Source organism: Vidua macroura, chromosome 1, assembly GCF_024509145.1.
Source record: "Vidua macroura isolate BioBank_ID:100142 chromosome 1, ASM2450914v1, whole genome shotgun sequence".
Taxonomy (NCBI): Eukaryota; Metazoa; Chordata; class Aves; order Passeriformes; family Viduidae; genus Vidua; species Vidua macroura.
In genome coordinates, this window is record NC_071571.1 from 216,582 (window position 1) to 242,162 (window position 25,581).

General features: G+C 41.5%; 1 protein-coding gene across 6 annotated transcripts in view; it reads right to left on the minus strand.

The window, feature by feature from the left end:
- The window catches only part of SMARCD3 (SWI/SNF related, matrix associated, actin dependent regulator of chromatin, subfamily d, member 3), an 84,833-nt gene that overhangs the window by 13,097 nt on the left and 46,155 nt on the right, over positions 1–25,581 (minus strand). For 5 of the 6 annotated variants that reach the window (XM_053999654.1, XM_053999662.1, XM_053999644.1 and 2 more), the window contains 5 exons: positions 15,491–15,613; positions 7,977–8,099; positions 6,125–6,220; positions 5,525–5,626; positions 3,840–4,001 (listed from right to left, as the gene is read on the minus strand). In XM_053999654.1, coding sequence (XP_053855629.1) covers positions 3,840–4,001; positions 5,525–5,626; positions 6,125–6,220; positions 7,977–8,099; positions 15,491–15,613 — 606 coding nt within the window. Of the gene's footprint in view, positions 1–3,839; positions 4,002–5,524; positions 5,627–6,124; positions 6,221–7,976; positions 8,100–15,490; positions 15,614–21,772; positions 22,519–25,581 lie in introns of those variants that run through there. The other variant, XM_053999669.1, reaches the window with a different exon arrangement.

The window sequence follows — 25,581 nt, forward strand, 5'->3', positions numbered from 1 at the left end:
ATGGTTACTTTCTCTTTACTATGGTCCTGAAGCTAAATAGAATCGTAGACTCATAGAATATCCTGGGAGGGAAGGGACTGACAGGGGTCATTGAGTTCAGCTCCTGGCTCTGCACAGGACAACCCAGGAAATCACACAATGAATTTCTGCTGAATTCAGGGGGAAAAAAACAAAACAAAACAAAAAAAATCTGGAAAAGGTTAAAAGCTGTAGAATTTGGAAATTTTCTGTGAGCAATGGCAGTGCATTGACGTGAATATAGAAACAACACTCTTTACACCTTGAGTTTTCAGAAATATAATTATTACAGCCTTTGTTTCCTACTATGATTTTTAATGCTCTCAACAGGCAAACAGACTTTTCTCTAAAGATACTCCATTTAAACTGACTTAAAAAAAAAGTATATTAAAAAACTATATATTAACACTTGCCTTAAAATGTGCCCTTATGTGGAGGCAATTTTTAAAAATGTTCAGGCCTATGCAAATGCCTCTTAGGGAAACTATTTTCACCTGACAGTAGAGATACACTTCTCATAGTATTGTATCTATAAACAGAAACAACCTTTGCAGCTCCAGAGACAAAGGATGCAGGCAGGGTTGAAAAATAAAGGACGCTCAGGTTGTAGAATAGACATACAATAGACATCTGGGGTTCCTGACATAGGGTATCTTTTGAAATTCACAGTTTTCTCACGTGAGTGAATTTGGCAGCAGAAATACCTAGGAGCCAGCTCTAGGAACCATTTGCGAGGTTCTATTGCTTTTAAAATACCTTTGAACCTTTTTTTTTTTTTTTTTTGTAACACAAACAAACAAACAACAACAACAACAACAACAAAAAAAAACCAAAAAAAAAAACCAAAAAAAAAAAAAAAAACCAAAAAAAAAACCAACACAAAACAAAACAAAACAAAAGAAAAAAAAAGCAATGGGTTTCAAATCTCCCTGCTAATGTAAACATCATTTTTAAACAGAAAAGTATCCGTCTTCACCAACTCTAAAAGCTGTGTTGGACATGCCTGCATCCAGGAATTCAGCCAGCTAGTTTCTGAAGAACAAGGAAGTAACAAAACTTACTGAGTCTGCAGTCCTTATTTGAGTTCTGAATTCTGACACTTGATAGAGATGACTGTGGAATTCCCACCCAAAATCTCTCCACACCAAGCTCGATGCCATCTGCTCTCATCACTGGCTCAACACTCATGTCAAACTCCTAACGTGGATGTGTGCCCGAGTGACAAGAGCTTTAAGAAGGGAAAAGGGACCAAGGGCACATGTTAGTGAGAGGAGGATGGGAGACTGGAAACTAAGGGTGGGTGGAATTTTCCTGAAGCTTCTCACATTCCTGCCTAACTGAAGTTAGTGGTCTAAACTAAGTTAGGCTCTGAAAGCCTCTCTGGCAACAATGACCCTGGTGGGTCAGGTAACTCATTCAGTGATAATTTTTTAATCTGTACTGTCTTGTGCCCTTAGACATAAGCAGAACACAGCAGCGCGGGATTCAGAAAAACTGGCACACCAAGTGAGAAAAGCGGTATCTCAAGGGGAATGCCAGAGCTACTGGTGCATTGTGTACTGCTCCCCTGAATGATACACACACTTCCAGCCAGGACAACGCTTTTCTTTCCAGGAGTGATGTGGCTACAACGATAGAATCTACAGAAATATTATCAGACTGGAAGGCATTACTAACCCAATTCCTTTGCCCTCCATCTCTCAACCTGAGAGTATCAGAGTGAAAAACAAAAAAAAACTCATCATGAAATATTTCATTTATTGTAAGAGGATTCAGATTCCTAAGTACTAGTGTCAGTTTTGAAAGCAAGATCACCTAATTAGGACAATTTTGCCAGAGACCTAAGGAAAACAGAAACACTCAAAACAATCCCGTTTATAATTTAAATCAGTGCAAGCACTGAATTCTTATGAAACTATTCCAGATTAGCCAGCTCTTGCAGCTCTTGAGAGTCAGTCTTCTAGAAAAGCAATCAGCTACTTCCCAACTCTCTCATTTAACTCATCTTCTGAGGATGAGAAGAAAAGGTGTCATAGCATTCCTGCAGAGTTCTAAGACAAAGGAAACCTAAGAGCAAATAAGTCTCTAATGAGGTGCATGAGGAGAAGATAGCTTCAACAACTTCTTATTCTAACAAAGTTCTTAAATTAAAAGATAAAATAAATAAAATTGATAAGGCTCTCCTGCTTACTAAAAATAAGATATGTACATCTGTACAGGGCCACACAAAGGATCTGCTACAAATCTACCACACATACTACCCTGCCCTGGGTAGTGGCCAAAAGTGGATACTAAAGGAAAAATGTAAGAACAGGAGAAACATATACTGGTTCTCCCCCTGAGAAACCTCCCAACTTCCACAGCTTTGCATTTAAAACAGCCCAAGATTTCTCATCCATTGGTTTGTCACTTTTGGAACCTATATACACTTTATACCTATATACACTAATATACTTTAGCATTTGCAAGGTTCTATTGCAAGGAGCTTTGAAGTTTAAATATGCTCGAGTCCTTTTGTTTGTTTTCAATTTGCTACCTGACAGTTTTAGTTGGTGGATTGTAATTATTGACCAAAATATAAAAAACTACTCCTTTAACACCTTTATCTTTCTGCTCATGAATTTTCAAATGTTTTTCATCTCCCCCTTCCCATTTCCTCTTTGGGCTGGCAGAAACAAAACTCAGTCTAAATTTGCTATAGATAAATAAAGAATGGAAATCAAACAATCTAATCAAGAGAACAAACAGAATTGTCATTTTGCCAAAAATTCTTACGTGGTTTTAATATGGAATTTTCACTATTTGTGAAAAAGACTGCATGCTGTAATCCTCAAAAAAAAAACCAAAACCCAAACAAACAAGAGAATGACTATATAATCCTGATGACTTTGGTTCTCTATTCCTAAAAATACCCATGAATCTTACAATTATTTTGTTGCATTTTGTAGTCGCATATGTGCAGAGGTATCTTTAAATTTACTGCAAGCATTGGCTACTTTGAACTGCTGTAGGGCAAATTAATAACAGAAAAAAAAAATAAAAAGAAAACTGGGATACAAGTTTCATCACAACACTTACTTTCATTGCTTGCTAAAACATTATTCATTCATTGTAATTGCCAGTACTTTCCTTACATAGAAGTATTTCACAAACCCTACTTTCAATACTTTCAAAGTCATGTGCGCCTGAGAAACAAAGCCAGGTAAGACAGTGATAGCTCAGTTAACACTACCTTTCAAAAAAAACCCATAATCATATTTACAGAAAGGGTGGAGATGTTTTTATGTGACCTTCTTGGTTAATTCTAGAGATCATTGTGCAAGACAAAAAGTCTTAACATGCTACTTTCAAAAAATCATGCAGATCATTAAGAGTATTTAATTATCTGAAGAAGATTTAAGAAAAAACAGCTTTTCTCATTTGATCTTCCATGTCTTCTTCCTTCATAAACAGGGAAAGAGAAGGGAAGAAAACAGGTCTACATATGATGTGACAATCAGAATCAGCAGATTATTTCTTAGCATAAAATGATACAATGGAGGAAAAAAACCCATCAAATCAATACAGAAGTCCTCCTTCCTGGAAAGACCACAACTTTTGTGGAAGTGCTGAACCACCAGATGTAGGGAGTTTTGACAACACTGGCACATGGAGAGGGTGTTAATGATATTAGTTGTAGTGGCTGCTGAAAGCCATTCAGTACTGAGGATACCGCAAATCATGAAGGGAAAATAAAAATCAGTCATTTTCATTCATCCCAAATTTGTGGCTGGATGTTAGAGTTTGCTTCTAAAGAGCTACTGTGTCCAAAAAAGAGTTACCTGCTGGAAGTACTTGTCGCAGTTAATGTATTCCTTATCATGCGAGTCTTGCAGCTTGTTTGTTTTGATGTACTGCCAGAGAGCCTGGATGATGGCCGAGCGCGTCTGCGTGTGGATCCCCAGCAGACGGGCCAGCCGCGGGTCCAGCTTGAACTGGGGAGGCTGGAACAGAAAGCCAAGGAGGTGGCAGTACAGAGGAAAGCAGACAGAAACGCAAGGATGAAGTTTCAGTTTTAAGTCTCGGGGGACTCTGCTCCTCAGGAGATGTATCCAATTCTGTGGCAGAGATTGCAAAAATACAAGTATTGTATTTTTGTGTCCCACCATTCGTGCTCTGGAAGAAGGACCTTGTACCTGTGCTGTGCACACAGACTACCTGTAGCACATGCTTCAAATAATAAAAATTTGCACAAAGACTCAGGAAGAATTTTCCCTTTCAACACTGATGCAAAATTTGACTTTTGGGAATGAGAGAAGAAAAAGAACAGCCCTTCCTCTCAACTACTGGAAGTTAACCACAGAGAGAGAGAAGGAAGGCAGGATGACACTTCCACAGCTGCTAATAACTGCTGTCTCATGTCAACACACTGTCTTGGAACTCTGTTCAGGCACGAACATTCTGGTGCACATAAAAGAATTTACCCAACCACAACCAGCCAATGGTTTCTTTTCCTGATCTCAGTGATACAATTCAACTTCCCTGTTCTCCATCTCTTGTAACACAAACTCCTTGGATAATTTGGAATTGCATGCTTCTTCAAGTGTGTACTCATACTCAGGTTTAGTATTCAAGACATTATTAAGCAAGGATTACTCTGATGGGTGGTGGGTCACCCAAAGCTCGCTGTATAACAAATCAGGACCTAAGAACAAAAGGACATCTATTTTAAAGCATAAATTTATAATAATGGCGAGCATAACAAACATCATTATATTGTCTTAATAGCAAAAATTCTCACTGCCTGTATCAGTATTTCAGTTAGCCAATACGCTCCCTAAAATTAATAAAATTTTCTCTCTGTTAACATAAAATGGAGTGTCTATATCCTGAATAGATGCTATTTGCCTGGAGGCAAAAGAAGGTGGCAGAGAACAAGTTCTTAAAGTTACACCATCAAAATGCATCTGAGCCTGAACTGTCACTGAAAAGAGGGATCCCATCTACTCGCAGCAGTGGAGTTCAACAGTTAACAGCTTCCTTAAGGCAGCAACATTTCTTCCGGGGACGGTTTCAGTCAGCCTAGTGAGCTCCACAACTGCAGTATCCATCGTTTGTGCCAAGGTAAGGCTGCCACAACTACGCAGCTACTTCAGGCATCACTAGCAAAAGCTTCTCCTCTGAATTTTTTTTAAAGAACCACACGCATAACTTGCGTACAACTTATCTGACTATTCTCTAAGAAGCTAGAGGAGAAAATGCATATTTTTTCTGCAGATGGGCAATAAAAATACTAATTAACATAATGCCAAGACCAATATTTTGCTAGACTATATTAGAAATTCACTTGATTTGTCCCCTTTAAATTTTAAATAATCAGTCCATTTAGTATCATTCTAACTTCAATGGACCATGTGACACTCAAGTACAAGTATATTGGGTTTTGAGGTGTGCGACAAGATGAATTTGTTCTGTTGCACTAGGTTCCCAGTGGCTGTATGTTCCAGGCTAAAAGCAGTGCACTGACCTGGTAGTCCAACATGAGGAGTAATGTGCATCGCACGCTGACATCCCCAGGTCTCTTCACCTGGAAGCCATCCGTTTCCTGGGTCGTGGGAGTTCTGTGCCACTAACAAAGGGAAAACCAAAATTGTTGGTCTTTTTTTCACTGATGTCCATGGAGGTGCATCTTGAGCAGAATACCATACCAGAATCAGACAAGTGCAAGCTTTCTGAAGATCTGGAAATCTAAAAAAAGAAACCCGACAACAACAAAACCAAACCACACCGCCCCCCCTCCCCCTGCTCCCAGTCATTTCAATTCAGCTTTAGTGCAGAATCTGCTCTGCTGTTAACATACTTTACTTGTTAGGAGAAATGTGCACAATATTTTCATCTTTTCATACATTCTGTTCTAAGATGTGCACTGCAGCACTAAGTCATCTATATTTTTAGAGGAGAATCCTTTAGCAAACATTCTTAAGGATAATGAAATTTTGAAAACTTTGAAAATACTTTAAATGAGATAATGAATGCAAAGTCCCTTTAACAAGGGAGGCAACAGGCGCCAAGTGTTTTATCTGTGCCAGTAACTGGTTTGTACGCAAAGGGTGCACAGCCTTCTCACCTCCACAAGATGATTGTCAGGTCCATAAAGATCTTTGTCCAGTTCAATAACCAAACTCTTAAAAAAAGATGAAAACTTCCGTTTCTGTTTGCTGAGCTGTACAAGCAGAAGAACCAGACATGTATAAGGCTGCATTTATTAGCTTGTGTCCTAGACTTCTCAGTCTGTCTTGAACATTAAATCCTATGTAAACCACAAGTGTGATCAATCTAATTGAGTTCTCCCTCTGACAAAAACAGGATAAGATGCAAAAATCTCTACAGTAGTGGAAGAGTGCACATTTTAGGGAAGATTTCCTTGACTCTTAATGTTATTGAAAAGGACTGGCCTGTAAGGTGAACATGGCATCCATGAGACAGGTCCAGAGAATGGCCATGAAAATTATCTCAGGACTGGAGCACCTCACCTGTGAGGACAGGTTGAGAGAGGTGGGGTTGTTCAGCCCAGAGAAGCATGGGTTGCAGGGAGTATTTAAAGGGGGCTTGTAAGAAAGATCAAGGGAGACTTTTTTACCAAGGTCTGTAGTGACAGGGTGAGGGGAAATGGTTTTAATGAAAGATTGTAGGTTTGGACTGGTCTTAGGAAGGACATTTTTTACTTAGAGGGTGGTGAGGCACAGGTTGCCCACAGAAGCTGTGGCTGCCCTATCCCTGGAAGTGTTCCAGGCCAGACTGGATGGGGCTTTGAGCAACACGGGCTAGTGGAAGGGTGTCCCTGTATAGGGCAGTGGGATGGAATGAGATGGTATTAAAGATCCCTTCCAACCCAAACCATTCTATGATCCTAAGTCCTCTGTATACCTTTCTTTTTAACAGCCTGGGGTTTTTTTGATGAATGCTAATTTCTTGGTCTGATTTATCAGATTACAGGAAATTTTGCAGACTGGTTATACACTAATCAAATCTATTTCCTTTTAAGTTTTTTATTTTCATTTAATTATCAGTATTTGTTGTTTACTGCACAGCTCACACTGTCTATATTAAAAACTAGAAGGTGTGTGATTACCTGACTCTCCACAGAATACAGGCCACAGGATTCCAATTTATTTCTTTATATTTAATGGAGATAATATTTTATTAAAAAATGCTGGTAATTGAAAAGCTGTATTGTTCCAATAAAGAATCTCTTTCTTTATTGAAATTTATGCCCTCATTTCTTAACTGAATTTGTCTAACATCAATTCCCAGATGCTGCACTTTAAAACAACTTCCTCCTCCAGCAAGACTCTGATTCACGTACGGTTACCTCCAGACAGACTGAAAGCCTTGCCCTCTCCATGCATGCATGTTCTCTACCTGTTTAGCCTATAAATACTTACTTGTGAAGTGTATTCAAATAGATGACGCCTTTATTAGGAAAGTCCAGCCTTCCCCAAGGACAGCTAAATCCACCACTGAGGCTTCTGAGGACTTCATAATGGTAAAATGTTTCTCCCATCCTTGCTCTAACCATTCATACATTGTGTTGTACCCCCTAGGAATATGAAGTAGTGCCTTTTCCTTGTTATCCTGCTCTTCACAAGAGGCAACGCCCACTGTAGGCCAGAATTACCACACCTGTTGTAATCTGAACCCTGCCATCTCTTTAAAAGGGATTAATCTCAGCCCTCTTCTCTCCACTTCCTCCTACCTGTCCTGTCCTTATGTCTGCCTCGTTTTCTGCTGCACTCTCCAACATTCCCACTAGGGCCTTTACCTTCACTTGGGTTGGGCACAGTGCCTTCCCAGCAGCAACAAGTCAACAGTGCCATTCAGACATGTTTTGTCTCAGCTGATGTCCCCAGTAAAACCTACCACCCCAAAGGATAATCTTTAGATCCTGCCAGCCCCAATGAAGCAGAGATAAGTCATACATCATCCAGGAGCTTCCCCTCCACGCGCAGCTCCCACGAAGCAATGCTGCCATCAGAGTCATCAGCGTCTGATTTTGCAGGATTAAACGTGTTGGAGATGTAAAGTCTCAGTTTCCGCTTTTGCTGTTATGCACAAAGACAAGGGGAAAGTACATATCCAGTTTAAGTTCAGGATCTGAGGAAGCTGCAGAAAAGGTGATAATTACACATTTAATAGGGAATCTCCATGTTTTGTACTGCTGCACCGGTTGTATTAGAATTTAAGATTCTGTTACATGTACGAAAATGCACTGAAGAGCTGAATCTGAAAATTCCTTTCAAAAACTCCTGGATATACAAACATGCTGAAATTCACTGTAAATGGAGGAAGACAGGAGATTGCCATGCCTAAGAATCCCATACATCTGGATTAGATATCTGAGAAATCATTGTGAATAAAGCATGATATTATGTCCTTTCTGGCTTCAACCTAGATTGCTAAATTCAGTTGCAGCTCTATTGCAACACAAATGTCCTTCTTAGTTGCATCAGTTCAGATTTGTAAATGGCAGTCACAAATACAGCTCATGCTGCAAACTACCTGCCGGGCACATCTCTGCCCATCTGCATTCTACCATCATGCAGCATCCAGTAACAATCCTCCTGCAGACACACCTGAACACACCGACACACACACACCGGCTGCCTTACCCTCCTCTTCACCCCACCTGCCTTCACCCTGAGCAAACATGCTGCAGCTCCAGCTTGCTGGGAGACCTGAGTGAAGGAAGGCACCCTGCTTCATCCCTAACCCAGATACTCAAGTCTGTCAGAGATACATTCATGCTAATACATTGTCATTTTTACAGACCACCTGAAGTTTCCTGGCCACTATAATGGCTTATGGCTGTATTATTTCTCAGTGCCGTTCCTTCCATGCATCATGTGGAAAACCCAGCTATTAAGTCTGATGCAGGGATTCCAGAAAAGATTGTTACCAAAAATTACTTTGGGACTCTAATCTCCAATACCTATGTAGAACACAATGTCAAAAAGGCTACAGTTGTCAAGTTAATGCCAACAAAACAATGTAAGAAAGGAGCAATTTTATAAAGCTTATACATACATAGGAGAGAACGAGTAACATACAGCAGATTATACAGCATAATCTTGCATAGAGGAATGGGGAAGGCAGAGATGTATGGCTGAAGAGGAACAGGAAAATTACTGCATTTTGCCAAATCTGGAGAAGACAGTGACAGAGAAGTTTGATAGAAATGGAGTGTCAACAGTATGCTCTGACAGGGAACAGGATTTTCCAAAGTGCCATCAGTGCAGAAAATGATAGGTTTACACAGGTAAGAACATGCAGATTAACAGAAAAACCATTCTTGTGAATCCATGTTTTCTCCATCCTTTCCCACAGGATTTCTGTTGCCAAAGTGCTATTTCATAATATAATTATTTTATGGACCCCAAAACTCTATTATAGTGTGGTGGATTTGTGAAGGACTTCACATTTCTAAACTCAAAACTCTTCAAATCACCCTGGATATTTTATGCACCATTCCTAAATTTTATCCCCACCTGGATTACTTGCAGAACTGTACCTACATACACAAGCAGGCTTTTACTTACAGACATCTAGTGTTGCCAGCACCACTGGCTCCTTGTAAGAGCTACCTGGGAACGATTCTGCTCCCAGACATCTTGGGAGGCTGTCTCCTCTTCCAGGAACTAGACAATGGCTCTTGAACTTGCCCTACATACCGTTATTACCAACAGTGGTAATGCCTACTTTGTGCAGTGAAATTTAAAGAAAATAAATTTAGAAATCCCTAGCAAAATTTCAGAACTGTGGCTCTACAGCCAGGAACAGTTACTTTGGACCCTTAAGCTCCTTCTCTCCTACTGTGACTATTCTCCTGGCAGCTGATTCACACTACCATCGAGCCTGCAAAGCAAGACCCTTAGCAGAGACCCAAGAGTACAGTATGAATCCTACGTGAAGGGATCGATCCAGCAACAACTCCAGCATGCACAGCTATACTGCTATCATAGGGATGTCCAGTCTTGGAAGACACCAGTTCAGAGATGAGATACAGTCAAAACTGAGCTCAAGAAAGAAAGATACCAACATGGTGCTTGGTGGGATTTTAGAGTACAGGCCATAAAGCCTCTTCAGCTGCTGATACACACTAAAAACCACTGCATTTGGTTCACTCTCAGTATCCCTGTGTTCCACAACAATGTCAAGTTAATATCCAGAAGGCTCTCAGAATGACATATCCTTCCGTCTCCAGTTGAGCAACTCCATCTCCTCCAGGCAGGAAATGATAAAATTTATGAGCAACTTGATTGGTTTGCAGCTTAAATAAAGCAGTGGCAAGAAGCCACTGCCCTTCAATAAGTTCTGCAGATTTCTTAGCCTGGTGCTTTATCACACAGACCTAAAATCTGCTCTCCTCTCTGTATGGTGGATTCTCAGAGAACAGAAGAGTAAGCAACCAAAGGATTCTCAGTAGCTGGGAGCAAAAACTAAAGAGAAGACTTACAGCTGTAGGGCAAAAAGAAAGCATCACATTTCATCTCTTCAGACACACAAGAACTTTACCACCCAAAAAGGCAAAGCTAAGCACGGGGAACTTCACAGAGACTTGATCAACATTGTGAATCAAATAATCTCTTGTCCAAAAATCAGTAAATGCTTGATCCCTTTGCTCTCTTATAGTAAGACACTGATCTTTGACTCAACTTCAGCAAAAGGAACTTTAAATAGCAGTCACATTAAAATGAAAAGTCTTCCCCTAAACCCCTTGTATTTCACGTACAATTTCTCCTTGAGAAAACGAAAAGGAATAAAGTAATCATATGTAACAGATGAGCGGTCATGTCAGCAATGAACTCCTGCAAAGGTCTCAGCACAGCTGCTGGGTGAGCTCACGTGAAATCACACAGATCTGAACGGGAGGCTGACAGGAAGGGTGGGGCAGCACACCTACAGCTTGCTCTTTCTTCAAGTTCTCTGATGTCATCTTCACACAAATCAATACAGCTTTAAGTTCAAGTAAATGGGTGAAATGCTGGAACTCTGTCAATTCCTTCAGAAAACCTTCCCTGGTTTACAGTGTTACTTTTTTTTTTTCAGTTTCCATTAGTATTGAATCCCTAACAAGTCGAATCAGAAAGTTAAGTATCTGATGATCCCATGATCTGTGTGCTATCCCCCAGACAAATCTCCATCAACTGCTCAAGTTAGTTTCCTTCAATGAACTCTCAGGCTGGACCCAAAACCTCCCGGACACTTCCAGGGAAGTTGTGCTTGGGATTTTAAACAAATGAACAAAGTTATTAGCAGATAGTCTACTGCTAACTGACTCAAGAAAATCTGCCAATCTTGTAAGTAGTATTGTGTTAAGAGCTTTCTAAGTATATCTTAAGGGTGAATTTCTATGAACCTCAACATAGCATAAAAACCTCAAGCAGAAAGCACAGAAAAGATTAAAATCTGTGTTTCCACTTTTGCATATACAGTAACTGTTTCCTGATCTCACAGAAAAAAAAACAAAAAACAAAAAACAAAAAACAAACAAAAAACCCCCCAAAAAACCCCAAACAAACAAACAAACAAAAACAAAAAAAAATAATGCACAAAAAAAAAAAAAAACAAACTCAGAAAGCAAAATGAGCAGTGGTAGCATGGAAACTAAAAATCAGGAGACAGAAAAAACAATGACCACTGTCTGAGCATTATAAAATACCCAAATTAAATTAAGAATATCCATATCGGAGCTGGAATATAGAGGCATCTCGCTCAGAGCGTCAACAAGATACGTCAAAATCTGTAGAGGAAACAAAATTAATTAGGCAACTCCTGAACAAAAAATGGACATGAACTTAAAAATGGCCAACCCAAAGCAGAAAAATCAGTGCCTTAGTAGACTACACAAGTATCATGAATAATAAAAAGGAATGAGACAATACTTACTGAGTTCAAAATTTCACCAACACATGAAAAACACTTGCAGACAGTTCTATAAAAGTGTAAACAACAACAAAACTCAAAAAAAGGTGAAGCAAATACTACAGAGGAATAAAACAGAATTTTGTATGCACAATAGTCTACAAAATCAGCTGTAGCAGCTTATTTCATAGTTGTATATTGTACTTCCTCAGGAGAGAATGAGGAGTTGTATAGTGACAGGTAATAAGAAGAAGACAGGCGCACTAAAAAAATCATTTTTCCACAGTGATTGGGAGGAATGAATTTTTTACCTGAGAAAAGAGAACATTAAACAACCTGAAAGACATATCTAAAACACTGACTGATTAAATGAGGTAAGGTGTTCGCACTTCCCTTATCTCATAATGCAAAAAGCAGAACACATAGAATTATGCCACAAGACAAGTGTTTCAGAAAAAAAACCAAATTGCTTCTGGCAACAATCCAATATCAATTCCTCAGTCATCTTAAAACCTGAAAGTGGGGGAAAAAATCTCAATTCACAAAATTAGGGAGAGGAACACTATGATGGTGTTCTGACGCTACTACTTGTTTTTCACCTAAAAATGGAGAACCTGGAAGCAGATCATTTAGTTTGGAAACTGCAACTATACAAGTATCTGGTAAACTGAATGTCTCACATCAGTTCATTGCAAAAGAATGACAGTCCCTGGATGACAGTCTCTGGTTTGGGTGAGATGAAAGTACTGTCTGTGGTGCCAGGACTTAGAGTAGGAGCCCTGCTTGTGACATGGTCACATCCCACTTTCAGTCAGAAGACTCCGATTCAGGCTTTGGGATGAAAATCATCTCAGTCTTATGTTATGGCGACAACTGTCTATCTCAGGGTTACACAATGGAGAGAAACAAGCATTTTTAGAGTGTTATTTATCTGTATTATTTTATAGATAATAATACCACTTCTGTATGAGAAGAACTGTGCCCTGACCACCACTGCCTACACCAGCTTAATCTCTCAAGCATGAAGGGAGATGAGTGACTAGCTCACATGTAAATTAATGAAATGGCTATGTCTATACTTAGTTAAATAAATCCCACTCCCAAAGACCACCATGGTCTTAGAGCTGCATAGATTTTCAGTAATTCATTTTTTAATGACAGCTACTGGTCTGTTGAGCGTATGGTTTCTGTTTCCTTCAGGCCATGGAGTTTGCTATATCTGTCAAACAGCTCTGTCTGCCTGACTACCTCCTAAAAGTTTTTTTCTGGAATTCTGGCCGTGTGGGTCTTCCATGAAGTCAGTACAAGGACACTTGCTAATGCTGCTCTGCAGACAAGGAATTCTGAGACTCTCATGACAGATGCAATCCAAGAATGCAGGACTGGCTGAAGAAGACGAGAGTACACAGCAGTGTCCAACCAGCAGAAAACTGCCAAGGCAAGATCTAAACTGGAAAAGCTGGCAGCTGAAGAGGGCTGCTGACAGTAGTCAAAGGAGCTGACAGGTGGGGAAGGCCATTTTCCCCTTCAACAGCTGCCCAAACCCCAGGTCTCCTCACTTCTTGAGCCATCCCACAGCTGTCATCTGGTTCAAGAGTGCAACTGTTCTTAGGAGATCCAAGTAGGATCAACAAGCCAAACATATTTTATGCACTGTCTTCACGAAAAAAAAAATGCTTTAACCAATTATCCCTAAAATTTCCCCAGAATAGTTAGTCTTCAGACAGAAAAAACCCCAGCCTGAGCAGCACTAGACCATAAATCTGTGGTTCCCTACAATTGTTTCTAGCTACAGCTCAATCACCGTGACAAACACTGTAACTGCAACTACAGCTGATAACTCTGAGAAATCCTGCATATCGCCTACATAATTTCACATACTTTAGACAAGTTAATATTTCTCCTAGGATTACAATTCCAGTTTGAGAATCACTGTTTAAGGCAAGTGTTTCAAAATTACAAGAGTTTTGATAAGAGATGGAAATGCAGAGATAACTTCTATTGCTGTTACCAGTTCTGCAACTATAATAAAATGGAAATACTTAACATTAAGAAAAACCCAAGTTTATCTAGGTTTAGCCCTATTTTGACAGGTCTGATACCTATATGCTAGGACTACCTATACACGAATTTGGAAAACATCTGTTTGATCATTCTCTAGATGTTAACTGAGTAAATTATATTTAAAACATGTTTGCTAAGCCCTAGATGGAAACAGAATTTTCTGTCTACAGTTTCTGTAGAGTGTTGTGCCTCCTACACTCTTCCCTACCCCAGACACTGAATACCTCAACAGCACAGCTTACAGCTAGGACCTTGTGCACTTGTTAATTCCCTCATTAAAGAGTTTGCCACAGAATAAATAACTTCCTGCTGATTTATGAATTCAAGTCAAAGTTTTCAATCACCTATAAATGCGGCCAGATTCCTAACTAGTTTAAAAGAATGGTGTTCAACCCATATCAGGAAGGTAAGACAAATGATTTCTTCTGAGAGTACAATCTATTATGTGCAACACTTTTTAAGAATGAACTCATGATTTAGACCATCCAGGATTCAGTTTCCTTTCTGTCTAGGAGGTGTTAATGGAACTTAATTTTTTTTTTTTTCTCTTTCACATATATCAACTGAAAAAACACCAAGAGGTAAAAGCCTTCTACATTTTATCAGGTACCTGCACAGTGACAAAGACAACAGAATAGTGAACTTTGTTGGGCTGACCCCCATCACCGTGGTACAGACAAGAATGATAGCTTTATGTCACGGCAGACATATAGCTACAAAACCCTTCAGTCAATGGGAATTATTTGAGGAATAGAGTATGAGCTACCCAATACAGTCACAAGAACTTAAATGAGATATGAAAAGAAATTCTTCACAATGAGAGTGGGCAAAAAATGTAACAGACTGCCTGACAAGGATGTGAAACCTCCATCATTACAGATTTTCAACACTCAACAAGGCCTTGACAACCCTGTTTTTAACAGAAGGTTGAACTAGATAACTTCCAGTTTCCTCCTATCTAAACTATTCCATGAGTCCAATGAACAGACTCAGAAACAGACCTTTTCAGTGGGATATTAGGAAGAGCGAAGAGCAGGACTTTATCTAATAGAAACTGGAGAAAATGTCATCCATTATTTTCTTACACAAATAATAACTTCTGTAAGTAATTCTTCCCATTGTGTGTTCTGTTAAGTTCCACTTTTGACCAAATTTGAATTGGAAATGTAATACATACCTTCAGCACACCCCTCTAATCTCTTATTTTCTCATTTGTTATCATTTTAATACAAAGTTCCCAAACCAGTGTTTATCTGTCCTTTATTTATCCCTAGGCTATTATTCCCCTTATTAAAGACTTTCAGAAGCTAGAGCTGGTAGAGTGGTAGAATTTTCTCTACCACTTTTCTATGCATGCTGATTCCCAGCTGTTCGCTCTTAGGAGCTCTGCCTAACCCATTCCAAAGCATTTCTGCTAATGGGACTTTTACTTGAAAGGTACTTCCACCATTTACTACAAGAATTATTTTCCTCCTCTGCCACAATCTACACTTTTTTCACAACGTACCTTCATCGGCCTCTTCAGCGCTTCCTGAATATCCACGCGCTTCCGCATAATGGTCTGGTCTAGTTTGCGCTCAAAGGCCAAGAGATCCATGTAGGCCTGGGACTCAGGAACCAGCTCCCGGATCTGAGAAGGAAGCAAGGAATATCCAAACATTGGAAGCACGAATCTGCCATGTTCCAGAACAGCAACACTGACACATTCCCGGCCCTTGGACAGGCGTGCCCAGAGGAGTTCTCCCCCCGACAGCAGCTCCCAGACAGTGCGGCAGGTCTCAGCGGCATGGCACAAGCACAGACTGAAGAGCAGGAGCACAGAACTGAGGCTAATGCATTCTGTAAGACCCTGCCTGAATCCACAAAGCCTGAATCATGGCTGTTTTCTTCGAGTGAGGCTTAGCTACCAGCAGCCAGGAGACTACCCTCAGCAATCCAAAGTACAGTGAATTTGTCCTGTTCAAAACTAGAAAAGTGCTGCCACATAGGATGCCTGCCTTTGTCAGCACATCTTCCTGGCTGAGGTGAAATTAACCTTCATGTCAAAGTTTCAACATGAGCAGCCACCAGGTGTCAACTTGACACTGCCAACTTTTATTGGTATTTTGATACATTAGTTCTATCGACAAACCCCCTTTTTATTTTCTCTTTTACAAGGAAGTTAGCAGAGGAGGGGATATGAAGTAGGTTGGAAGTAAGACCTAATGAACTGAGCTTAGAAATGGGTAAGTATACCCTTAAATGAAAATGTTGGTTTTTAATTTGGAATAACTCATGCAGGAAAACCATAAAAAGATACTGTAAGTAATTAAAATAGATCTATTAGACTACCTTTTCCATTTCTACAAAATTCACTCTAGCTTTCACTTATTAACTAAAATATTTACCTTATAATATTCCCACAGGAATTAATAGTGAGTTGGTATTCATGTTTTGCTTTAGAATCAGAATTAGTTACAGTTAAAATTACAGTTTATATCTGGTGTAAGGCACAAACACCTATGTGAGAGACACCAGGCATGCACCTGTTCCCTGTGTTCTGCAAGGACATGAAACTATAGCACGAGGTCATGCCAATAGCCGGCTCTCCTAGTATTGTGTCTCTGACAAGGTTGCAAAGTTGCTGCCTTTTAGTATCCGCAACAGCCCAAGCAGAGTGTTCCAGAACCTCACTAGGCAATGTGGGAGGAAGAACCTCCTTTTTCTCATTTGGAACCTGCCACGAGTGAGTTTCATTTGATGCCATTTCCCTGCACTGCTGGAGCAGCAGTGGGAAGGCATTGCCTAGGCACCTTTGCTATATGTTTTACAGGTTCTTGTCATACCTTTTTTAATAATTTTCTTTTCCAGCCTGAAGATGAACAATTTCTCCCTGCTGTATTTAGATAGACTAAGGTTACCAAATAAATGTCTCTTTCAACCAACTCTTTTTGTTTTGAGATGGTAGAATACCTGCTCTACTTACAGCAAGACTGATACTTTGGAAAAGCAGAAGCCACAGAGCAAAAATTCTGTTCAGCTTTAGTCAAACCATCATATTTTTAACTGCTTATATGCTTTCTCAAAATGTTAGTATCAGCAGCATAATAAAAGAAACATGAGCATGAAGAGCAAGCATTACCCTGGAAACATCAAGGAATTGACCGACAGCTTGCAGAGTAAGGGCAGCGAGGCAGTGAGTGCAAATATTTGGACACAACAAAACACCCCAATGTTTTTTTCCTGTTCTGCACAGATGAAAAGATTCCTCAGTTCCTTGCCTGAAGAAATTAATGATGGTGTGCTACAGTCAATTAAAAATTCTGGACCGAGAAAGTAGTTTCTGACCTTTAATGCCAAGTTCCATCAGAGTCAGTTTGTGAACCCCCTCCCGGGCACATGGTGAAGCAGGGCAAGGCATACAGAGTCCTTAGGATCCAGCCTTTACAACGCAGGTGATACAATCTTTCTGGCTGGTTCAAGACCTGGGTACTAGACCCAGGATCTAATAAAATTTCTAGGAAGTTCGTAGAAACAGCAGAAACCTTCAATAACTATTTTTATTCCACACTTTTACATCTTTTATCATATGAAAGTGAAAGGGTTATTTCCTATTCCATTCCTATAACCAAACTGGATGTTAAATATTATAAGATGCTAAAAAGCACAAACACTTTAAAATCAGCCAAAGACAAAACTGCATCTAAGTCCTGGAACTGCAAATGGCCGCAGGTTGGGAGAGCATTGGAGAGAAGAATTGTACTTGCTGTGTTTGTATTCTTCTCTAGGGATGTGTTATGGTCACAGCAAAGATGGGATTTTGGGTAAGATCAAAGGCTCACTCAGGCCAGTTTTGGCAGCTCTCAGTCTTTTGCTTTCTCACCCTACTACTGGAATAATCTTTTGGAGGCATGATAGTGCCTATGTGATAAGGATCTGTGCAGCCTGCCTAGTTCCATCTCTTGCATGGCTTGCCCTAACGGAAAAGTTCATAGCTCCGTGCAGGTCTACACTCTTCTACTGAAGTTCTAACTATAGATACAAAAAGAGTGTTTCAATACTTAAATTCTCCATTCTGGCCTTTACCTAGAAAGGCCAGAATGAAGAAGTTTCTTGAAGAAACTCCAGAAAGCACCTAGCAGAACCAGCATCTCGTCAGCCAAGGTTTTGAACATATGTAGCTATAGTTTATCTTAGAATTCCATGGATAACTGGAAGAGATTACTATTAACATTAGTAAGACAGAGTCTTTCTTGAGGCTGGAGTTATCTTTCTATTATGAAAATTCAAACATTTCAAATTTTTAAATATTAGTAAAAAGCAATTGTTACTAAATTATGCATTTTTATCCTTGATTTCCACAAGATTTTTTATGAGTGGTGGCAAAAAAAATGGTCAACTTGCAAGTGGGGGCAGTGAGGACAGTGTGGAAGGAATGCCATGATGGGAGATAGTGTGGGGGCCCCACTACACCTGCCTGTAAACAGATGTGCAAGGCTTGTGAGACAGAATCAGAGACCAAGGAACAGCTGCAACACTACAAATTCTGGGATACAAACAACATCTTTGGATAGCTTCTATGGCTGTCACAGCACGACATCTTGGAAGGCAACGACAGCAGTCAGCAGGCTGGGGAAAGCAATGAGGAAGCCTTCTGCAAGAAGGTGAGCAGCAGAAGGAAAGCTAGAGAAAAACCCAGGTCCGGGTCTGGTTCTGCCGCTCATGTCTAAAGCCACAGAGAAGGCTCCACATTGTCTTTGGCAGCATTGCTCCTGGCTGAGTCCTGTCCTCAGGCCTCTCAGAGTCCCGAGCCCAAGTCAGGCAGGGCAGCAGGGCTGTGCAGAGGGACCCTGACAGGCTGCAGAAACGGGACGGCACTTCAGCACGGTAAAGTTCAGCACAGGAAAAGCTCTGCTCCTGGCAGAGAATCACACCGTGCAGGGGGACAGGTGGGCATCAGTGGGGTAGAAAACAGGTTGGCAGGAGAGGGCTTGGGCACCCTGAGGGACAGACAACAGTGCAGAAGGAGTCTGAGGGGTAAGGCAGCCATAGCAAAGGTCAGCTGCAAAAGGGGCTCTATTAGCACAGGTTTTGCCATCAAGCCCAGGAAAGAGGCCCTTGCTTGCTACTCCACGCTGGTGAAACTGGATCTGGACTGGTGGGCACAGGACCACAGAGATGTGACACCCTGGAGCGAGGCCCGCAGAGGCTCAGTAGGATGCTGGGGGCTGGAGCACAGACCTGCCAGGAGAAGCTGCAAGAGCTTCTCCAGCCTGGAGAAGAAAAGGGAAAAGGAGATCACCTGGGAGAGGGTGACGGCCACGTGGACTGGTGAAGCACAGAGAGGGCCAGCCTCCCCTTGGAGGCGCATGAGATTAGCGTGAGAGGCAACAGAAACTCACTGCAGCATGGGCAATTCATTCCCTATAAGAACTGGTTTGTAAAAAAAACCTCTGACAAAACAAACAAAACGCATCATGGTATCAAAACCTTGAAACAGGCTGCCAAGAAATGCTCTGGAGTGTCCATCCTTGGCTGGAGGTATTCAGAACCTGTCTGGACAAGGTCCTGAGCAAGCTGATGTAATTTGAACCTGTTTTATACAACAGCTGGCCTGCAAAACTTTCACAGGTCCTATTGCTGTGCACCTCCAATATCCCAGAAAAAACCCAATAAATAAAATTAGATCTATTTCAGGCAGGAACAATTGGAGCTGCATTCTTCACTGTCTAAGCAGGACAAACAAAAGGGTTTCAGCAATCTTAATTAAGAAAAAAAAGAAGTCACTAATAAATAGAGATTTGGCAACTTCTTGAGAATTAGACTACCCTAGAATTTCTGTCTTTGAGACAGGTAACAAAATCCAAGACCTCTTACTCCCCCAAGTCCGACAAGCTCAGTTTGATCCTTAGCCTTTTTTACTACCTATGGCAGATGGACATAACCCACACATTTCACAGGTATTGTTGAGAACCAGATTTTTTATCTTAAGTGGCAATGACTGAAGTCTGACTTGGCAGCTACTGGACAGTTTCCCTGCTAAGAAATTTTAGCCTATAGCTTGACAAAAGTGTCTCTAACACTGAGGCTTCTACGGTCAAAAAAGACAGCCAAGGGCTGACACTCCTTATAAATCATAACTGTGCCACCCTATGGCCTCTAAGAGAGAGTGGTTTGAGGAGGATTTCTGACTGGCTACCATGGGGCCAGTAACAGTCCAGTAAAATGGCAGAAGCAATCCATGTTCTTGGTCCTCCTCTCTTGGGACTGGGCAAGCCATTGCTGTTGCTAGGTTCCCCTCAGAGCCATCCGTCAGCCTGAACAAGGCCAGTTGTCTCAGTCTTTCCTCATGTGCTGATCCAGTCATTCAATCAACCTGACAATCATCCACTGTCCTCAGTCCAGTTTGCCAATGTTTTTCTTGAATTCAGGATCCTAAAACTAGACACAGTGCTCTAGCACTGAGCTAACGAATACGGAGCAAAGAGGGGTAATCGAGTCCCTCAATCTCTTGGCTGTGCTCCCGGCCACAGAGCTCTCGACCCTGATAATCATCTTTGCTGACAAGGCATACCTCCTTGCTCGCACTGAGCTCACTGTCCACCAGTGCCTCCAGGGCCTTTCCAGCAGTGCTGCTTCTCAGCCAGGTAGCACTCCTCTTTCTCAAGGAAGAACATTTGACCTAGTTGACTTTCATAAAGTTCTTGTTGGTTCATTCCTCCAGCATGCCCACAAGCATATAAACTGGTTTCCCCACGCAGTGATTGGTGTCATCTGTAGATTTTATAAGCAAGCACTGCACTGCCTCCTCCAGTGGCAAAGATGCTGGACTGAACAGCTGCTATGACACATATGACACATCCCTGCAGCACTGTGATGTCAGTATCTTCATGGCCAAGAGCAACCATTAGCCACCTGCTCAGCCTCATCATCCGCCCACATGGCTGTCAGCCCGTTTAGACCAAAATGTCCCAACCTGAATACAAGACTATTATGTATGAGAGAGCAGCCTTGAAAGGACATTGGCCAGCTCTCTCAGCTCCCTCAGATGCATATCTGTTGGATATCATGGAGCTGTACAGGTCAAGTTTCCTCAACTAATCCCTGGCCCTATCCCTGTCCACTGTCGCCTGTTCCTCTTGGATGTATTCACTGATCACAGGGCATGGAGGCATCATTAGTGCAGACTGAACAAAGAAGGCTTTGAGTGCTTCAGACTTATTGTCTCTGTGATCACTGGATCACCCAGCCCACTCAGCATGGAGTACACATTTTCCTTGGTCAGCCTTTGTTACTATTGCAATAGTAGAAGCTTTTCTTGTCCTTGATGTCCCTTGAAGATCTCAACTACAGCTGAGCTTTGACTTTGCTGATACCATTCCCTGCATGCCCAGGCAATGCTTCTAAACTCCTCCTTTGTAGCCTGTCCCTGCTTACTTCTTGTGCATTGCCTTTTGATGTTGGGACCACCACTGTGATTACCCTATTCTTGGCTCTTCATAAATCTGCTCATTTTCCTGCATTTAAAACAGGCTGCTCTTAAAGGTCCTTAAAGACCTCCCAGCTTCCTTGAGCCACTTTGCCCTTCAGAGCTGTTTCTCAAGGAATCACACCTACCAGTTCCCTGAATAAGCCAAACTCTGCTTGTCTAAAGTCCAGGGTTTGTACCTGACTACCCTCCTTCCTCATCCCTGGCAAGATCTTTAATTTCTTTATTTCACAGTTGCTATATCTAAGGCTACCACTGATTATCACACCCCTAATCTCTTCTTTCTTACATGAAAGAATGGCAAATCCAGGTGTTCCTCACCTCTGGTTGGCTCAGATGGAGAAAGAGGTGGACAACAGCCATGCAGTGACCAAACCACAGCAGGACAGCTATTATGGCATGGGATCTGTGCAGAGAATTCCACATGGTGGTCAGTGAACAACAGCAGCAAAAACTGACTAAACATTAGTGTAAAGGAAAATGGAGTAGAGAAGATGAAAAGGAAAGGACGAAAAGTCCTCAGGAATTCAGGGCTGAGTGAGAACAACAGCAGCCAATACTAAGAGACAAGCATGCCAGTGAAGGAGGGGCAGTTTGCTGTTTCAAAGTTGCACTCCACTCAGCAAGTTAAACAAGGAAAAGCAGAGAGGGGCACAGCTCTGGAGCCAGAATGGTTTTCAGCTGAGATTCTTGCATCAGAAAGGGTAGGCAAGGAAGCCAAAAAATCGGAATGGTGGATCACATTCACAGCTCCTGGGGAAAAAATGTAATGACTCAATACTAAGAGAAAGTAAGACTGACCAGAAGTAATGAGGAGGCAAGGCCTGGAAAAAGAGGTACAATCTGAGGTGCAGTCATGTGTCCCTACAGACAGTTTGTGGTCTGAGGTTGAAATTGAGGCACAACTGCAAAACCTGGGTCACAAGGGTGACATCGGCTCCAGAGATTTAGGTCCTCAGCCATGAATGAAGATGCCTGTGAACTTCTCCAAAACTGAATGAGGGTTTCAGCAACAGCCAAGTGTGAACAAGGGAAAGATCCAGAAGTGAGGAAAATAGGGCAGGAAAGAACCTGCTGGACAGAACTGGAGTCAATGTTAAATACACTATAAAAAATACTAAGCCTTGTCATGCTACAGTATGTCAGTGTGAGCATAACCAAAGTCCTTGTGTTCATTAAAATTGCATTTTAGACAAAAGATATGCAGTCAATGCAATCAACTTGCACTTAAGTAAAGCATTTGACATACAGTCATGAAGGGAACCACTCCTTAAGACTGAAAAATGGGAGTTGGAGCAAGACCTGGCATATGAAAAAAGTGTTCTTGTACAAAAAAGGAGAAGTATGCTAAGAACACTTAGTAATGATAAATTTGGGCGTCACTATCATTGCAAGGAAGAGGACAGTACAGAGAATGTAAGGAAGCTCAGAACTGTATAATGGAGATGGGATGATATATAGCATTACAACGCACAGGATCATGCCTCAGAGTCTACATCCTGCTCTAATATGGGAATTCATCAGTTGCATATGACAGAAAGCAGAAATACTTGTATTAGCCAATCACAGAATGACCAGAGGCTGTATCAACGTGGAAAGGCCAATTAAAAAAAAAAAGCCCAGCAATCTCAATTTGCAGTGCTATTTCCAATAGAGCTAAAAATGCAGGAGCAGCATTCAAGCACGGTGAATACTGGCAATCTGTAATACTTATGTATAGTTCTGGTTTCTTGAGAGTAGATTTAAAAAGGTTTGAAAGACATTAATTTAACCTGGATCAGATGAAACAAATGACTAAGAGGATTTCAAGAGGGGAGCCTCTCTAACTTGCCAGACTAGAAGTACTTCCCTTGGTGAGCATAGCAAAACAAAAAAAACCCCCAAAAAACAACAAAACAAAACAAAACAAACCCAAACAAAAACAAACAAACAAAACCAAAACAAAAAAAAACAAACAAAAAACCCACAAACAAACAAACAAAAAACCAACCAAGCTGGCAGATCAAAAGTATATCTCAGGTAAGGAACCTAACTAGTCTTGAAGTGGCAGCTGTGTCATGGCTTCCATGACAGAGGGAACCAGGCTGGAAGTACCAGGATGTCCCATGCAGTTCCCTAATCCAATCTTCCTATGTGCAAAGTTTGCTGGGTTGAATTTTTCATACAATTACATTCCTGTAAAATTAAATCATTTTCAAACAGTTGACCTGGAGTGGCTCAGTGATCCTACCCAACCAGCATGATGCTCCAGGACTATGGCACAGGCTTGACCAGAGAGCCTGGAAATCCAACAAGATGTTGTTACCTGTGCCAACTGCCTGAGTCATTATCATAGTCAGGAACAGTAGTGAGGAACAGTGAGAACCCACCTCCTTTGCCACTACTACATAAGATCATTTCTAAGAGTATTTAATATCTTGCCCTCTCCCCTTCAAAGTGCCCAGAAAACATTAGCAAGAGTCTGCAAAAAGTCTGTGGGTAACAGATGGTGACTGGCTAGAAAACACTCCAGAGGTAGTTCCAGAAAGCTGGAAGTTTCACCCCATGTTTCACATGCATTCCACAGCCACCAGTGCACATCCTCCGCTTGTCAGGACAATGATATAAACAGCATTTCTTCATCCCACAGATGGTGTAAGGGATTTCTGCCACATTAACTGGATGATGTGACTTAGAGAGAGGTCACATCATTGATACCAGTACTGCAGCCGCACTGATAACTGCAGAAGAGACTTCTAGCAAATGCCCTATTACTCCATCAGTTAGAGGTAATTGCTCATAGCAACAAAGATACTGAAAAGCAAGAATATTTGGTGACAGCATGGTTCTGAAAGCATCTGTAGAGATCTTTGACACACCTATGTAAGGCTCTACCTATTAAAGAATTATCATGGACTTGGTAAACAGAGTCAGTGATCTTCTGCTAGCAAAAAAGTTTGATTATCTCTTACACCTTTTAATCTTATAAAGGCAACACGCAAAATAAAAACCGAAAATAAAAACACTCCTGCAACCAACCAACCCAAAACAAAACTAAAAGCATCTTGAAATGGACATATATTTCCAGCAACAGCCTCACTATACAGGATGTATCATTGTCTGTGAAAACAGTTTGTGTGGGACAGACAAAACTGACAGTACAAGAAACTTAGCTTTCATTATAAAACAGGTACAGACCACCAGCAGAGCAGGAATGAGGCTTCAACATAATTACCAGGGAGGCTGCAAATGGTTCAAAAGTCTGGGTTTAATGGTAGCTTAGTCCTTTCAAGACAGCAACATAAGAGATCTAATGGCTTACATATGAAAGGCTCTGCTTTCAGAAAGTGGCAGGAATAACAAGAGAAGTAGTGATAGCATAACATCAGGAGTACCAAAGTGGGCTCACCTCTTTGGATGGCTGGTAGTAGGCACCTGTGAAATCTCACAGAAGTGACTTTGGAGCCTGCCAGCAAGTTTGGACTCACTTTAGCAGTGGAGCTTGAAAACTTGGAAAGGATATGGAGGAAAAAGACACCCCTGTCCAAGGGATTCTGAGCCCAGAAAAAGCACCAGCAGTCAAAGCAACTTATATTAGGATGTGACAAGGGTATGTATTTTGAAGCCTTTAGGGACCAAGCAGTTTCTTGTGAATTGTACTGAAGAGGGTAAAGAAAAAGACAAGTGAGAGGAGAGCAGAGAGAAATCCCAATGTTTGGAAAGGAAGAAGAAGATGTAAGCACTGAGGATCAAACACAGGCAGACACCAAAAGCCAGACGTATCCCCAGGGATAAGAGAATTAGTAACTCTCCAGACAATACAGACCCCTCAGACTCTGTTGTTTACACAGGTTCACTTCAGCCCTACGGTGACACAGCCATAAAAATCATAACCTGGCAGCTCTACTGGGCCAGAGACCTGAGCCTGAGCCCACCTCCTCAGGTACAGCCACACTCTGGACCAGGTTTTGGCCAGCCTCAAGAAAGGCTCAAAAGCCTTGTGGAGACCCGAGGCCCCAGTGCCGAGCTGCCGCCTGGCAGCCCAGCACCACGGTCCCTCCAGCAAGCGGCAGTGCTGGCTCGGCTAACCCAGGCACGAGGCCGCGCAGGCCGGGCTGCTCTGTGCTCCCAGCCCCCAGCCCAGCCCCAGC